This window comes from Octopus sinensis, unplaced genomic scaffold (genome assembly GCF_006345805.1).
Source record: "Octopus sinensis unplaced genomic scaffold, ASM634580v1 Contig09569, whole genome shotgun sequence".
NCBI classification, from domain to species: Eukaryota; Metazoa; Mollusca; class Cephalopoda; order Octopoda; family Octopodidae; genus Octopus; species Octopus sinensis.
Window position 1 is genome coordinate 283433 of NW_021831847.1, and position 17839 is coordinate 301271.

The 17839-nt window shown below is 37.7% G+C and overlaps 1 protein-coding gene across 1 annotated transcript; it reads left to right on the forward strand.

Annotated features, from left to right (window-relative positions):
• Positions 1-3338: 3338 nt before the first annotated feature.
• On the forward strand, positions 3339-3971 carry LOC115228126. Its single transcript, XM_029798786.1, has one exon. The coding sequence runs from the start codon at positions 3339-3341 to the stop codon at positions 3969-3971; it is 633 nt and encodes a 210-aa protein (XP_029654646.1).
• The last annotated feature ends 13868 nt before the right edge of the window (positions 3972-17839 follow it).

Here is a 17839-nt window from a genome sequence, read left to right on the forward strand (position 1 = left end):
CTGCCTTGTTCACGTAATTGAAGAAAAGAAAGAGGAAAGCACCACAAAAAATGCGAAAACAACAACCTCGAGACAGCCTCAGAATGATCAAAAAAACATCGAAGAATCAATATCCACAGATTCTCATTACATAAAACTGGCCTACATTTGCATTGCTGAATTCTTAGCGGTTATAATCATAACACTGATTGTCGGAGTAGTTAATTCTTGCTGTCGGCCCAAACATACTTTGATTTGACAGAATTCGTGCTTAATAATTCACACTAACATGCAATTAATTCATTTTACTAACAAAGTATTTTTCAAACAAACTAAAAACCCACGCCTAACCCAGCACTAAATTGTTCTGCTCGATTTCCTGGTCTGCCAACAACGGAGACACGGCGTCACCTACGACCAACGTCTCCAAACAGTCCACAATTTTTTGGCATGGCTGGGATTTGTCTTTAAAGTCGAATAAGTTGTTGATTTTTGGGTTTCGGTGGACTTTTGGTAGGTCGAAATAAGAACGATTATTAGCAGACATTCTACAGACTTGTCGACGTTGTGAATCCGTGGCAGTAGAAAACTGAGATTGGGGAGGATGGAATACGATGTTTGTGAATAAGAAAGAGTTCTTACAAGGTTGTTTTATCTCCGAATTTATAAATTCCTTGAATCCTGATAATACAAACAGTGCAATTCGAAATCTCACTAATCTACTTATTTGATAAAGCACATTCTTCCATAGCAAATTTTAAACACTAACTTATTCAGAAACAATTTTCATCTACAAAATACCGTTCTCTTGTAATAGAAGAAATAATTACTGATTAGTCTCCCTTTTTTGAAGATTCAACATGGGATTCCTCGAGGACCACTAGGGATCGAATGACCGGAAAGTTAGGAAAACTAGACAGCCAGAATATATAATTGTTGATTTTCTTGTATCAGTCTTGCAGATAATCTGAATTGTTGAACAATGTACACATTCTTGGAGTAACCAAGTCACCTGACAATCTCCATCTTAACACTCCCATCACCAAATTATCGACAAAAGAGGTAAATTATGAACAATCAACAGAAAGCACCCTGAGACCCCTTTTGCCTGCGACAGTCATATCCATTCTGGTCTTGCACCAACGAATGCACTCCACACTCATGTCCTCCAACTCCACGACAGAGGGACCCTTCTCCTCCCAAAAATAAATCCGAGACCCCCCGGTCGACAGAACCAGTCTCTGCTGTGTGTGATGCCAGGAGGCCACCACAATTGGCTGACACTGCCACAACACTCCCACCAACTGGAGAGTAGTCATCGACCAAATCCACAAAATGCACGGAAATGAGTCTGGACATGAAAACGGACAAACACCGTTCACGGACAAAAGATACGTGTCCTCGGGAGAAAACTGCAAAAATCGGGTTCCCGTCTTGGGGGTGGCTCGATTGGGGTCACTGGGCACCGTCGGGAGGGTCACGGCCGTCGAAACACACTCGTCTTTAATAAAATACAAAATGAGGACATTTCGAACACGTTCCGTCGACGGTGACTTCGCGGAAAACGGGAAACAAATCTCCCCTCACCTTCCGTTCATATTCCCACTCGACAATCACCCGCCACGTAAGATTGTTGAGAATCCTGACCTTAAAAGTGTCGGAAAATCAACAACTGTCTTGTCGAAGGCTCCCACGGCCAGGAGTTGTCCCGTCGAATTCCAAATCACGGATTTGACTCCGAGAGCATTTTCATACGGACTGAATGTGCCCAACATGTTTCCCGAGCAAGTATAGATAAGTACAGTGAACTATAAATAATGACAGGAAAGTACACTGAGACAACTCGTCCATGCACAAATGACCCTTCCTTGGGGACACCAGCGGATTCCGTTGATGTCATCGTTTTCCGTTTTGAAGGACTGTCGGTGAGACACACCGCTTACTTTGAGCAACTGCCATTTCCAGCAACCGAATATGCTGATGTGGTCCTTCAGTTCCCGTCGTTCTACCACTGCCAAATATTTCCCGTCAGGACTGAAATCCCTCCCTGTCGACTGGGGAAATGGCCTTACCATTTGTACAATTCTTAGGCCAGTTGATGTAATAAAAGTCGTGACTAACAATCGACCAAATCGTTATTTTACTCTATCAATGATTAATATATAAATACATATAATTCTGCAACTGTGAGTATATGAGAACTATCCGGGGCCCAGAGTGCAGAGTTCAGTCCGACACTTCCCTCATCAATTCTGCAAAACCAGTCGGGATCCTCCAATCGGAAAACTTGGACAATCCCTCGGTCAGTGAGCCCGCACAGAATAAGCTTAGAATTGGGAGACCACTTAAATATTCAACTTGACCAAACCTCCATTTGTTGGATTTTATCGAGGCACGTGAATATCCGTTCGATTTTGAGAGTGGACGTGTGGACTACTGTCAGCTTGAACTGGAAGACATATGCCTGCAGTTATAGTCCTCGAATAAACCAGGAATTTGCTATTGGGCGAGTAGGCGTGCAGGTTCTTGCTTATTTTTATTAAATCACTCACAGGACGTGCGACTGTCATAGTTATTTGTTTTGTTGGAATTTATTCAGAAATAATAATTTTTTATTTTATACAAAAATTAGTGTTCTTCACTGAGAGCGATATTCCTCACTTTACTACTGTAAATATTTCTGAGTGATACTTATTCCAGGAGGCCACCACACTCATCCCGATGCAAAAGGCCAACAAAACCTCCGGACCGGTGGAAAATCTCTGTCCCGTAATACTACTGAAACCCTAAGAAAACTTTTCTCACTCATTACACTCGGTCGCATAACCCGAACTGTCAATGAATATCTCTCCCCCAGTCACAGCGGATTCAGGGCTGGAAGATCCACAGCTGATATAGTCTGGAGTCACAGATGGCGCTGCGCTGTCCAGCAAAAATTTAAAAAATCTACGGCTATCCTTGGTATCGATATGTCAAAGGCTTTTGACTGTGTCCGTCGTGACCTACTTATCGGGGTTCTGGAAAGCTTCCTAGAGGTGGATGAAGTGAGAATGATACGATTACTACTTGCTAAGACAGAACTTTCTGTTCGTATTGGGTCAGTCTCCTCAAGGCGGTTCAAAACGAATGTCGGCACGCCTCAGGGAGACTCTCTCCCCCCTGCTATTTGTAATCTATCTGGAAGATTTGAGAACTTTCTATAATGATTCTATCACCGAAATTGCATATGCCGACGATGTGGACTTTGCCTCGGACAACATAGATGATCTAATCCATCTACTAAACAATTCCCACGGGTGCTTAACAAATGGTTTCTGATAATTAACACTTCCAAAACTGAATTGACGGAGATAAAACGAATGGACACCAGAATTGGCGAAACATGGAGGAATGCCAACAAACTCGGCTCCCTACTTGGAGATAGTGAAGACATTTCTCGTAGAAAGATGCTTGCTACCGCGGCTCTGAGCAGAATACGTAAAAAATGGCTCCAAGCTTGGCCGATAAATCGGGCTCTCAGATCAAGGCTTTATAATGCATTCGTAAAGCCTGTTCTACTATACAACTCGTCAACATGGGGGATCTCGGACACTGAACTGAAGACTATAGACTCTTTTCACCGTAAACAACTACGTCTCTTACACGGAATACACTGGCCATCAAAAATTAACAATCTATCTCTGTATAAACATTACGATGCTACGCCGTTGTCTCAAGAAATCGTTGGAGGCCGGTGGAAATTATTTGGCCATATTTTGCGAATGGACCCCAGAGCTCCGGCCAATCGGGCAATGGACGATTATTTCTCCGAACATGGAGACAAATATCGTGGAAGACCTAGATCCACTCTTCTGGCAGTTCTGGCGAGGGATCTCAAACTTCATGGCAAAAGTTTCAAAAACTCGGACGACCTAGAATCTTTGCGGGATCTCGCCCGCAAACCAAATTCACTACATCTAAACCAAAAATGCATCGAAATCTTTAATAAATAGTAAATTTGCATAAAATAAACTGAAAAATAAAAGAAAAGGACCTTCCTACAAATCATCGAAAATCGATCTCTAATATGTCGATAATTGTGGAAAATGATGGAATGATGATCCACAAAATGTGGGAATGTTATATTTTGTTCACAATCAAAACCTATTCTGTGACACCATCTAATCAGAGTGCAATCATTGCAACTTTGCTGAATGAACGTTGACCACTTGGCTACTGGTTGGATTTTCAACAGTGATTATTTCCCAAGACACAATCGAGTCATCAGACGGATGCATATGCATCTTAATGCATCGTAATACACTCAAAGTAGATGATAATGGGTATATTCTAAGTACTTTGGAAAGGAAAATGCCAAACTATTATGGAAGGTGAATAATGAATTGAGTGGATTTACGGTTATTTCTAATTAATTGACTGGAAATTAAGTTAATACGAAAAATAAATGTTTTCTTTTGTCGTTTTTTGAAGCAACAAAATTATTTGTAACAATTTTAAATTTTACATACTCTCATATTATCTTTTTTGTTATTAGAATTTTCATTTATAAATGCATTATCATTTTCTTTTTTTCACATTCCAAAATTTGAAAAATCATGCGGACTCCAAGTTCCACTGCAATACCCACTGCGGAACCGGATTTTCTTGGGAGGAACTCACACGCAAGAAAAAAGAATAACAAGTGAAGGTCATTTCCTTTGTCCTCGATTAATTAACATTATGTAGTCTTTACTTATATAAAGTGTGCTTTCTCCCTATTCGGGGCTATAAATAAACTCTCGTGATAAGGTTAATAAACTTCTGTTTTGGGGCACGAGAGTTTAGACTGCAATTTCATTTTTTACAATTTTAAAATGCCTCAAAATTTCTGCAACTTGTATCGATTTGTCATTTTACTCTGCCAAAATGTTGGTAAAAAACAAAATGCCTCAAAAGCCGAAGATGCCCTACTCTGATATCTGGTCCAATTTCGAATCATACTGTATCTTTTTCAGGAAGGATTCATTCTGTATGTTTACAAATTTCCATACTAGGTCCTATGAAAAGCTAACAGAGCACGTTAAAGTTCCATAAATTGGCCTAAACTTGTTCATGAAATACATTTTTCAATTGTAGCGTTTTCTATGAATTTTTGATTTGAAATATCGGGACATTTTTAGGAAAAAAATAACATTCTTTCCGTTAGATCAGTAGATAGTCCTAAAAACATTTTTGCTCAATTTTGATATTACAGATGTCTTTGTTATTGTGTTTAAATTTCAATTTGCACCATAATAAGTGAACATATGGTCTCAAAGCTTCATTCCAGAATTCCAGAGTTTTTAAGAACTCCAATTAAAAAGTGATGATTCACAAATCTTTCCTAATGTTCACCCAAGAAGTGAATAAATAATTTTTATTTACTTTATTCAATGATTTGCTAAGAGTTTTATCTTTGGCACTCTGCCTCTCCTCTCTATTTCATTCTCAGGTGTATCTCGGCTGTCGGCTCTTTTAAAGAAGCCGCAAGCCACGATAAAATACAAGAAGGGTTCCCTGTGCTTTTGGAGTTCCTGCCATTGCTTTTTCCAAGAGCCTATGTATCTAATGCTTGGAAGATCACCGAAATGAGAATGAGTAAAACTTAAACTTCTGATGCATTCGCTTGATGCTAAAATTGTCGAGACAAATGGAAATAATTATGACGATGCTTTACAACAGCAATGGGTCTTTCACGCTGCTCTTAGCTGCTGTGCCTGCATACTAAGCATGCAATTAACAGTTATGAATGTGACTGATGACTGCAAGTTAACTTAAAAAAAGTGCCCAGTTAGTAAAACTTCATGACTTTGATTAATAAAGAATTATTAATTAAACACTATTAAGACTATCCTCGTTCGTCGAGTTTGTACATATTTCTTAAATCGGCAGCACTAATTAATAATTAAATGATTCTTTACTTTGGAGGAGGATCTACAAGTTCAATGTTCCACATAGAGTTAACATCTATTAGTCTGATAAACCATCTCAAACCTGCACGTGTAGTCCACTTCCAACGACACGCAAACAGGACAACAAGTATCATTGATATGCCAAACAGAACCGTGGCTCCAATATTGAAATACCACGTAGTCTGAGCCGTATATTCAATTACAACGGTATAGGCATTCTTTTCAGGACCATAAGAAACCATTATCTCTTCAGATAAGTAACTCACACCGAGTGCAGGACAGTTGATGGAACATTGGTAGTTTCCTGACAATGTCTCATTCTCCAACACGTTTACTGTGTTGATTGTGAGTAGACTAAAAATATGTAACAAAACATACCCAGAGTTGTTAGAATTAATATTTAAATGATAAACATGTGATTTATTTATTGGCTTAGAATCGAAAAGAAATTGGAATTGGCATTGATTTGCAATGATGCCGTTGACAAATCCGGAACAATAAAATGTGACTTTCTCATTTCGTGCTATCGGAATTGACGAAAAATTGGTGTCAAATTTAACAACATCTACAAAAAATTACAACAAAAATCGACCGTGGTTAATTATTCTAGCAGAAGAGTGAATATTAGGGCTATATTTATAATTAGTTTTACAGCTGACGGATCCACTTGTAGTCCTTTTAGTAAGAAGAAACAAGTCTTTGGTTTCATCTGATGAATTAAACATTGAGATATACCCTGAGTAACACCATCAACAATCCAGGAAATAGGAGAATTAAGAAATTCTCCATTACTGTTATCGACAAATCGGCACAAGAACGAACAAGTCGAATTTTGTTCGTTTACGACACAATCTTTCATTGAGTCTTTTGTGAGGGAATATCCTATTGGAGTCGAATTATAATCTGTTACGTGACTGGAAGAGTCTATATTTTGCTTCGAAATTTCCAAAAGAGCAAGTAGTCACGCCATTGTTTGTTGAATATTTGATTTCGGAACGATTACTAGATTTTCAAAATATATAATTTACGTCATTCCACTGAAAAAACAAGATTCGAAACGATGCCAAATTATGTTATGAATTCCCTCAGCAGGAGGATACTGAAAAATGTTGACAATGGCTTGATAATCAGAAATATAGCAAATACCGTTTTGTTTAATAACAGTATACAAAGGAGAAGTCAAAATGGAGTCTGTTTCTGTCGTTAATGAGCATTGAAAAGTGACGTACTGCCTCTGGTTAAATTTAAATCTGCTGATCATCAAATATCCTAAAAATAATTGACTGGAGTGAACCTTTTTTAATATTTGTAGATATAAAGCTTTCGGAATATATACTGCAGTGCATAACAAAGTCCACCAGATCAGGTACAGTCACAATCCTGAGTTCAATAGACCCTCCATCGCTCAGTAAATACTCTGAACTGGCGGTGAAATGGAATACTATATTACATATAATAATCTAACATGTATTTCTGTGAATGTCATATCTCGGACCAATTAAAGTACTACAATTGTTTTGTACTTGACAATAAAATGGGCCTTCTTTTTGGCTTTTTGTCTCCCTAACACTTAGTTATGAATGACATTACATTCCAGGATCACTAACAATGGGGCATTCTATTTTGTAGTCCAATGTATTTGAGGACCACACATCAGTGATTATTCTTTTGTTAAATGAGAGTGGGACACAATCTAAGGAGTCAAACAAAGCCAGTCACCCTTTAAAAATACTAGGGAAGGAAAAATTAATAAAAAGAACATTTTTTGTATTTCATGACGCTATTTTTTTAATAAGTGAATTTTATTAGGAAATAACAACAAAGGAAGTACCTAAAATTCCTAATCAAGAGTTAATCCCAAAAATGCTAATTCTTTCAACTTGCTAAAATTAATTAAAGACCAAGTGGTGCTTTCTGTACTATGAATTTTTGTAGCATCTGCAATACTTCGAACAGTCGAAAACGCTGGATTTACAGTGCAACCCGTTCAAACTCTTCCTGTGCCAAAATGACCAAAAGAACGATGCCTGCTATTTCCACCTCGAATTGTTTTTCATGCTTGGGAATAGACCGAAGCAATCCAGTATGTCGTCTGAACCCTTCGGACTGGGTGCCGTCCGACCCTATTTCCATGCTGAAGCTCAAATCGGAAAGGCGTAAATCTCGCAAAATCCCTGTGAAGATTCCCAAGGCACCACGAGCTGCTGTAGCCGATGCTTTATCAACATGCATTCCGATTTTGTCTAAAGACGGACAGGACTGGATCCATCTTCTGAGCTTTGCTCTCTGGGTTCTCGGTGCCTCTATGAAATCTGATACGACATCTTTAGCCACCCGAATGAAAAAAAACATCTACTCCTTCATGGCTCGGGAATACTGCTTAGACTAGTCCCCGCCTCAATCAATCATCAAAGTCACACAAACAGACTCAAAGCCACAAACATAAAGGCCCAGAGGCCCAACAATCTGCTTACGCAAAATAATCCAGCCAAAATGACCAAAAGAACGATGCCTGCTATTTCCACCTCGAATTGTTTTTCATGCTTGGGAATAGACCGAAGCAATCCAGTATGTCGTCTGAACCCTTCGGACTGAGTGCCGTCCGACCCTATTTCCATGCTGAAGCTCAAATCAGAAAGGCGTAAATCTCGCAAAATCCCTGTGAAGATCCCAAGGCACCACGAGCTGCTGTAGCCGATGCTTTATCACATGCATTCCGATTTTGTCTAAAGACGGACAGGACTGGATCCATCTTCTGAGCTTTGCTCTCTGGGTTCTCGGTGCCTCTATGAAATCTGATACGACATCTTTAGCCACCCGAATGAAAAAAAACATCTACTCCTTCATGGCTCGGGAATACTGCTTAGACTAGTCCCCGCCTCAATCAATCATCAAAGTCACACAAACAGACTCAAAGCCACAAACATAAAGGCCCAGAGGCCCAACAAATCTGCTTACGCAAAATAATCCACTCGAAACTTAGCGAGGACAAGGTACGGGCAGCCCTCAGAGTTATCTCGTTTGACAATGGACCACTCAATCCGTCTCGGTCAGTCCTCAAGGCTTTACTCTAAAAACATTCACTTTCACCCTCGGATCTACGCGTCTATCCCAACCCGGCCAAACAACCGCCTTAATTTTTTCGGACGAAGATGTTTCTATGGGGATCCGATGGACTGCGCCCCGACATCTGAAAGACCTAATTTCCCATACCGTGGGTGAGCTCGGCACACGTCTGCTCAAATCAATTACTTGCCTGATAAGTCTGCCGGATGCTATTCGGCATATACTCCTCTTAGCCGATCTCAAAAAATGCAGAGGGATCTGCCCAATTGCGACCGGCTTTGTCTTCCATCGACTTGCAGCAAGATTGCATGCAAGAAAATTATTCCCTCCATCGCTGCAAAACTCAGCCGAGTCCTGGAAGTTGCGAATCTGCAGTTCATGCTATTCCCACATTCTCAGATGCATGCAAGAAATCTTCATTTCCTAACATATTGATCAAACTAGACATCAGAAATGCTTTAAACAGTATCCAACGGAACCGAGTTTTGGAGGCTTGATCTGAGCATTGTCTTTCATTATTTGACCTAACTTTCCTGAAGTGTGGAGGGAACAAGCCCTTGACTTACCTGAGGATCGAATGTCTCAAAGAGCCTGGATCTAATAGAATGTATCAAACTTTCAATCTGCTACTCAAATCGTCCAACGAACATTGCTGCGCTTGGCTATTTTCGGCAGCATTCCCGGCTAGTAAAGTTTGGCTTTGCGTATTCTCGAACGCCTCATCCGGCACCCTTGATGACGAATCGGTAAGGATTAGAATATCTCTGCGCCTTGGGTTAAAGCAATGTATCCTTTCGGATAAGTTTTTAGTGCTGCTGATTGTGGTGGAGACATCAGTTGCTCTTGATCCAATGACGGACTTGATAAAATTAAAATGATTGCTGTTTTTTCGAATAAATTTGGAAAAGTCAATTTAGACGTTAATTAAGACTAATATTGTTTTAGTTAGTTACCCCGACCTCTCTAGCTTGTAGGAGGCCCGCTGTCCTCAGGCGCTCAGCAGCGAATGCTGATCCAGGCTCGTTGAGACAATCGCTATTTTCGAAAAAGTTGGAAAAATTCAGATTTGAATTAAAAAAGCCAATCAAAAGAATTCTTGATTACTTTGTTAAAAAACTTGAACAAATGTAACAGAATATTCACTGTACTTGTTTCAAGCACCCGGCATGACGTACTACAGAAAAGACAAACTTGAAAAACCATCCGATTAACATCAGTATATTCTTTGCAAGCAGAATTAAAAGGCCCTACTAAAAAATTAGAGGTTATATGGTGAATTTGAAACCAACAGCGATTATAAACTTGTTGTTGCTTGGCTAATAGTTAACAGAATACGTAAAAACTCAGTGGCATCGTTTAAGTACGATACGGAAAGGTATTGCGACAAAACTTTAACAATCGTGGATATTGTATATCTCTGAGAAATTTCATCACCTTTATTGACGAAGAAAATATGGAAGGAAATACTCGTCGCCTAATAAAGAATCTGATTTTTGAAATTTGAGTTCACAGAACAACAAACCGACAGTGATTAATTAGACTATGGTCTTTTCTTGTTGTTAACACCAGTATCTTTTACTGGATATGAAATCATTAACTTCGTTATACTATTCCTGCTGATCAAAACACTATCTATCACTCGGTAATCACTCGATAGATATCAGAACTGCAAATTTTTTAAACAAAAATAATTGGTAACTTAATTTTCTTTTGAAGATATGACTCATTTCGGATTTGTCACTAAAAAAACATTGTTAAAATCGGTTTAATGTCAAGTTTTTATTGCATTAGTTTTCTTCTTTGAATCAGTAACGACTCTATAATAAAATATATGGGTGAAGTTGTTAAAATTTTCGTTCTTAAGTCAAATTTTAAAAATTAGAAAATAATAATTTTAAAAGTTAATAAGTTTTATATTTTGAAATCGACTTGAAACCAGCGCATCGCTTTGGCCATTGTTCGCGGCAACGCACACTGCGTCCTTGCCGCTGGCACATAACGCTTTTCTTCTATTTCTGTGTTTAGAATAAATATTTCTCTCAAAAAAAACTTGAAACATAAAGTTCAATCCATGAAGAATTATCAAATCACAACCAAGTTAACACAGAGAGACCTAAGCCCAATAAATTTTGAAAATATGGTATTGGAACCAGCACTGTATCGGATATCCAAAAAAACTCTAAAAAATATTTGGACATATATGATGCCAATTGAAACAGAAAGAAAAAACGTTTTGAAAATAATTTAAGTTTGAAAATCTAAATAAACTCATCTGTGAATGGCTTTAGAGAGCTAGATCTTTTCACTATGTGATATCTGGACCTATTATTTAGGCGAAGGCACGTGTGACACAGAAAATCCAGCCAGGTATTTCAGCGTGTCTTTTTGGCAATTGTATACGAAAATTGTATTGCAATTCGCTGCGCCTAAAGGTCTCATCTTTTCTTTCCCATTAAATATCTTTTTTAAAATAAGTATAGAAATTGAACAACATATTAAAATAAAATTTAAAATCCAAAAGAAGTATTTTTGTGAGTAAAAAGTGGGTTGTCCCCAACGTATTCTCCGGTTGTCATCGAATCACAGTTATTAAGGAACTCAGCACTTCCCCATTGAGGAAACTGCATTCCATTGACAGGATAACTCTGAGGGGCGTAGTAATACAAGTCTTGGTATAACCCTCCCTCGGTGTAATACTGGTAGGGATAATAATAGTTGTAGTTCATTTCGTTTGTATAATTTTCGTGCAAAAAATTAGTATTCAGGGTTAATTGAGAAGAATTAGTGTCCGCAAGTGATTGAGCGGGAACTGAGGGATTTCTGATACATTAAAACAACTAAAATCTTACTTTTTTTCTAAGTTCAAATTTGAAGGATATTGTTCTTTTAATTCTTGATTTTTAATTAATTTCTTAGAATTTAAATATCACGTGGAATACTTTATTTTTTCTTGGTTTTTTAGGACCATTTCTTTTCTCGTAAAAGTATACTTTTACTAAATTTTTAGAGTTTATATAAATTGGATTTGTTCTGGAAATTTCAGACATTGTGGCAGGTTAAGTGCACGTTATTTATATAACAAAACGAGATGTAAGGAAGTAAATAAATTTAATTCCTTCCAACGTTTAGGTTTCCCAAAGAATTGATACTCAATAATTTAATTACGTAAAAATTTGAATTTATAATTAATGTAAATATAAAAATTTGTCAAAATTATTTTTAATGAAAACAATTAAAAAAATCTAGCTATTAAATACCGGCTCGCAGGATTGAAAGACAATTTCCACGTGAAACAGCCAGCGAGATCCTCTGAATAAGGAATATAAATTCCCTGAAATCTCTGAAGCGATGGGTGCACAGACGGCCAAGTTTCTTAAGATGAGCAAGCGTCTTGGCCCCAAAACACAGGAAGTCTCGACAGCAATTGCCCAAAAGTAAGATCGATCGTGCAAATCCTTGTATTTTGTCAATTTTATGGATTCGGCCTTTCCGGCCATTACAGCTATATCCGTATAATGGGTATTTTCTATAACGTATTAAAATTTCATCGCCACTTTCAACTTTATAATCTTTCCATTTTCTTGCTTTTCTATCTTTTCCATCTTTCTATTTTGCAATGTTTGCGAGGGCAGTTTTTCTTTTTTGCACAACTTAATAGCCTAATCTAAATAGACAAATACACTATATCGATGAATTCTAACTTTAGTTCATTGTCTTCGATATAAAAGAAACGGAATTTTGAGTCATTTTTTGGTGTAAGTATCGTTCTCTTTAAAACTAAATTTTTTTGATATATCACTGTATTCTTGCCTTCTCTTCCGAAATTATAGAATTAGAAAAGTGACCTGATTCACAATATTCCTTAATTTTTCCAATGGTGTCATGATTTAGTTAACTAAACCAATCATTAATTGTAATCCTTTAAACTTTTTAGAGCTTTTTATTGATTAGTTTTTATTTTGTTAGATCCATCGGTCAGGGTTCCATTGAGGTGTCCCCAATGTTGTTTCAAATGGCCTAGAGTACTTGTCTTTTACCCTGACCGATAGATAGGTTTCTGATAAGCATGCCCTGATCATCCAGGTTTTTGACGATTGATCAAGTTAAGAACTCTTGACATATCGATTCTGAGATTTTTTGTCGCATTTTTGAACCTTTAAATAGTAGAACATCGCCACGTCGTAGAAGAAGAGTGCTTATCACTGTTCACGAAGATTTCTATCTGCCAGAAGACGATAAAAAACATTTTAAAACGCGTATATATTTCGAGACTGAAAAAGCTTAATTGACTTTGTTTTTGACATTTTTTGTTTTTTATGTAAATTTTGAAATCTTATTGGTTTTTAAAATTAGGGCTTTGTAAAAGTTAGGGCTCAATAGGCGTTTTTGAGGGTTGGCTTTTAAAAATAAGGTTTAGTAAACATTAAGGTTTTGTTTGGTTGGGTTCGGTAAAAATTAACGTTATCTTAGGACTTCTGTTGGATAATTTTAATTTGTAGTTTTTTCATAAAAGTGATTTTTCTAATTAAAACTGAGTATTTTAATTGGAAAACCTTTAAAAGTAATAAAAACAATAACAAATCAATGGTTTTTCAAATTTTAAATTAGACTGGTTTTGTTCTTTGTCTAATTTTTCTAAAAGTCACAAAAACCATCCAGGAAGACACTGAACATGTTTAAAATCGGCATAGTTCAATTTTTTAAATTTTCGATCTTATATTCATAAAAATTTTCATTAATTCATTTAGAGGCTATTTTCGTGCAGGATGAAATGCAAAAGTACCAAAAAGTCTAATTTCCACCACATCGAATGTTGATATGAATTCTTACAAGGACAAAATAACAGGATTGTAACAACAATTTGACACACGTTTTGAATTTTTTCGTGAACTTGAAAATGAATTTACTGTTTTTCGATGACCATTCACTGCAAATATTTCTGATCTTGCAACTAACTTACAATCGGTTATGATTGATTTGAAATACGACTCAGATCTGAAAAATAAAATTACCATGATAAGCTTAGACTGCTTTTATAAATATTTCTTGCTGAAGTATCCCAACTTTACAGTTTTGAGAGTTTATCAAGCTTTGGAAGTACATATTTATGTGAACAACTTTTTTCTTCAATGAACATAAACAAAGCAAGTTTTCGATCGAGGCTCACCCACACTCATCTAAGGGAGATTCTAAGATTGACTTCAATGCCATTCTACATGGTCTTGATGGACATGTCCAAACCGTGTGAGTTGGTCAAGTATGCAATGCGGGGGGAGTGTGGTGGGGGCACTCAGTCGGGTGGGGCCCACCATGGTCAAGCTAATTAAATATAATTATTAGTATTAATTAAGTATTTTAAAGATTCTCTTTTCCATAATTATCTGCTGAAAATGGGTAGGTCACGTGTACTAACAATTTTCAAACGCAGCCATTGGGCAGAGCCTTTCAACCCAATCTTATTATAATTTTACTAATAAGTGACAATATTTTAGTATTTCTTTTATATTTAATGGTCTATTTTTTTTCTTCAGTATTTAAAAAAACTAATTAAACATTGATCTTGGAATTAAGCCTATTTATGTTCAATTTTCTTGATTTTATACTATTCGGGGAATAATCAACGATGGAAATATTAATAAATATTACTGGCTTGTAAAATATCAAGGATACTGCTGGGATTTAAACGTTTTTAAATAATTAATGAAATTCTTGCCTATAGAACATAGATTAGGACTGTTGTCCCTACTCCATCATTAAGGTTGTAATTTGCATATAGCGTTAAAAATATATTATTCTACTCTAAAGACAGTCAAAATTAATGACAGAACTGCATAAGCCCTACCTCCAAAAATTGTACTGTATAATGGACTTGATGTAATTAGGAGTGCAAAAACTAACAAAAATGAGACTGGGCTTTATAAATATCTACTGCAGAGGTAGTATAGACATACAGATATGTGCCACAACACAGAAATTTCTGAGTACTGTTCACATAATAGGAATTGATCTCTTCTGAGCGTAACCGTGCCACTAATCATTAAGCAATTATGTTTAAAATAAGCCGCGGCTCCTTTCAAGGTAGACAACGCACAATCCTGCCACTATTCATACAAAATGACCTGAAAATGCTGAAATCCTATCAAAAAAGACTGCCGACCTCCGACAGATCGCAACCTCAGGAGATTTACTACAAAACCCTCCAAGTACCTGGTTACGAATAGGCAACTTTCCCACAGCGATGTATGTAATAAGAAGTTCAATCAAGTCTAAAATTAGTCAAACTTGACCACGATAATAGACACTACTGTGGATGCCACGTTCACATTCTTTTTCTCCGTAATAATCTCACTGGTGAAATCTCCAGGATACACAGTCAGCAACGCAAGAATCTCGAAAACACAACTAATTATTAGAGAAAACACAACTCCCAGACAAAAGAGAACAACGGAAAACATTGCCTAACTTATTTCTAAGACAATAAATAAAACATAAGTTGATAATCTAAAAGTGAACTGTTATTAGTAAGAATTGGTGTTAGTTAGACACGCAACTCGTCGAGGTAGGGAACTCGGTGAATACCGCCCACTGCTGACATGGCAAACACCCTCTCTCGTGTGCTCAAAAACTAAACTGACTGACTCATCCAATACTTTCTGAAATGTAGAAAATGCTACATTGTCAATTTGCCTCCAGACTTGCCCCAATTCGCTGATCGGCAAACCAAGACCTACCAAAGGAAAAACCCGCTCAAATTTCCCGCCAAAAACAGTTTCCTCTCTTGCCAAACAACTCTTAAATTGTCTCCTACACATCGGACATTAATCTCTAACTTGGCAACTGCAAATTCCTCCTCAGTGACATGTCCGTCGAGAACAGAAATAAACTCCTTATGTGCCCCCATGACCAACTGTCCATAATAACAGGAATACTAACATTATTCATATCTTCTGCCCCTCCACTCACAATATATCCCAACATCCCTGCATCCGAATACGAAAAGCTCACACCTTTGCACTACTCAGAGTTATCTACCCAAACAAACCAGGAAAGGCCGACTCGACTGACTCATCAAATATTCAAGTCTGGAAGTAGTCGAAGACCCGACAACTCCGACTTGTCCACCGAGGATAAATCTGAACAGTCCAGCACACCAAAAGTCATCCCCCACACCCAAACTGCCAGTCACCCACCACAACTAACCTCACACCAGGAATGGCCACAATTGCATGACCAATCGGACTGCAAGAGGGGACCCTTACCTCAGCTTCAATACTGATTATAAATATATCAACAATTATGAAATGAACTCTTCTCCGCCTTGATTCCTTTACTTGTCCGAATATCAAGCAGTCGGGCAAACCGTTCCACGTCGTCTGAACTGACACCACACCCAATCACCGACATATTCTCGGCTATGAAATGCTGAGACACAAATTGTTGGATCTATCCTCTACTGAGGAGATATTACGTTGGGGGATGTGAGGTTGTGGGTCATATACGGAGAGGAGTGGACTGAATTGCCCAAATTCCGATGGAAGGCAGCCTCGTGAATCTTTTCAACACAAACAAGCCGGTCGTTGGAATTGGCGATGGAAATGTCCCTCAGAAGAGGAGTGATCATATCCGACACTTCCCACCGCTTAAAAACGGGGTGGACAGCAGCGAGGGCAAGGTAGGGGGCCATTTGATCACTATTGACTCAACACAGTATTCATACAGCACATCCCTCGTGCAGTCCACATAGTAGTACATTGACTCACGTGAGACCACACAACTTGGAAATAACACGACTGATTAACCCGAGTGAGGCTCCTCTTTGCTGGACTGATCGAATAAAGTTGAATCCTGTGCAATCCACTTTGCTCTACGCTCACAAATGTGTCAAACTTGGTCAATCATGAGTCGAAGAATGTCGCAGATGCCTCGCTGAGTGGTCGACTCGTAGCGTGGGCCAGTTTGGTAGCAAATGGCGAGTCTGGCCATTGGGGATTGGTCGTCCCGTGAGGCTACTTTTATTCCATTTTTTAAAGTGAAGGACTATTTTCGGTTATTTGTTAATCACCTTCCACGGCTCTGTTTTTAGTGTTGAGGGTGATTGTTTTATGTTTGGCAAAGATGAAAGACTCCTTCTCTGTTTTGTGTTAGCAAATGACAACATAAACCATATGACAAAACTAGAATTGATTTAAATAAATTTTTAACAATTATATTAATAGCAGTTCCTCAAAAATTATTATATAATATATCTCAGAATTGTTGCAGTCGAAAACCTTGTAGTTGAAATCAGTCTGCTTATACGCAGTCGCGTGGTTGTAGGCCTTTGGCGTGCTCAGACTATTTCTTTACCCTAAATAATATCTCAACATGAATTGTGTGCTGGAATAGAGCAATTGTAGATATTTGAGTAAAGCAAGTAGTTATTTCTCTGTTTTATCATTCTTCAGAATTTGAAATTATTCTAACTAACCGGGCAGATGTAATGACTACGTGTTTTTAATGACTATTTATGCTGTTTATTGTAGAGTAATGTTCTAGCAGTATTTTGTGAGTGCTGAGTTATATGCATCGGAGTTCTGTTTTTCGTGTTTTGAACAGAGAGATGTCGTATTAGTATGTCTAAAGTTGAAAAGCGTAGGCCGGACGTAATCTTGGGGCTGTAAAGCATATTTAGTAATCATAACTAATGTTAGATGTATGCCTACTCAAACACGTCCATTCCTAGTTCTTAATACTATTCAACAGACATGTAAAACAAACATAGTTGTAGTTCTAAATAGAGACTGTAGAGGAAAATATAAAATACGTGGAGGACTGAATTGAACATTTTGTTTTTTGGCCGGTCTTTGTATTAAATCTTGCCAGTT

Coding starts and splice junctions, on each gene's coding strand:
- LOC115228126 (XM_029798786.1), top strand. CDS start 3,339: ATGGACACCAGAATTGGCGAAACATGGAGGAATGCCAACAAACTCGGC.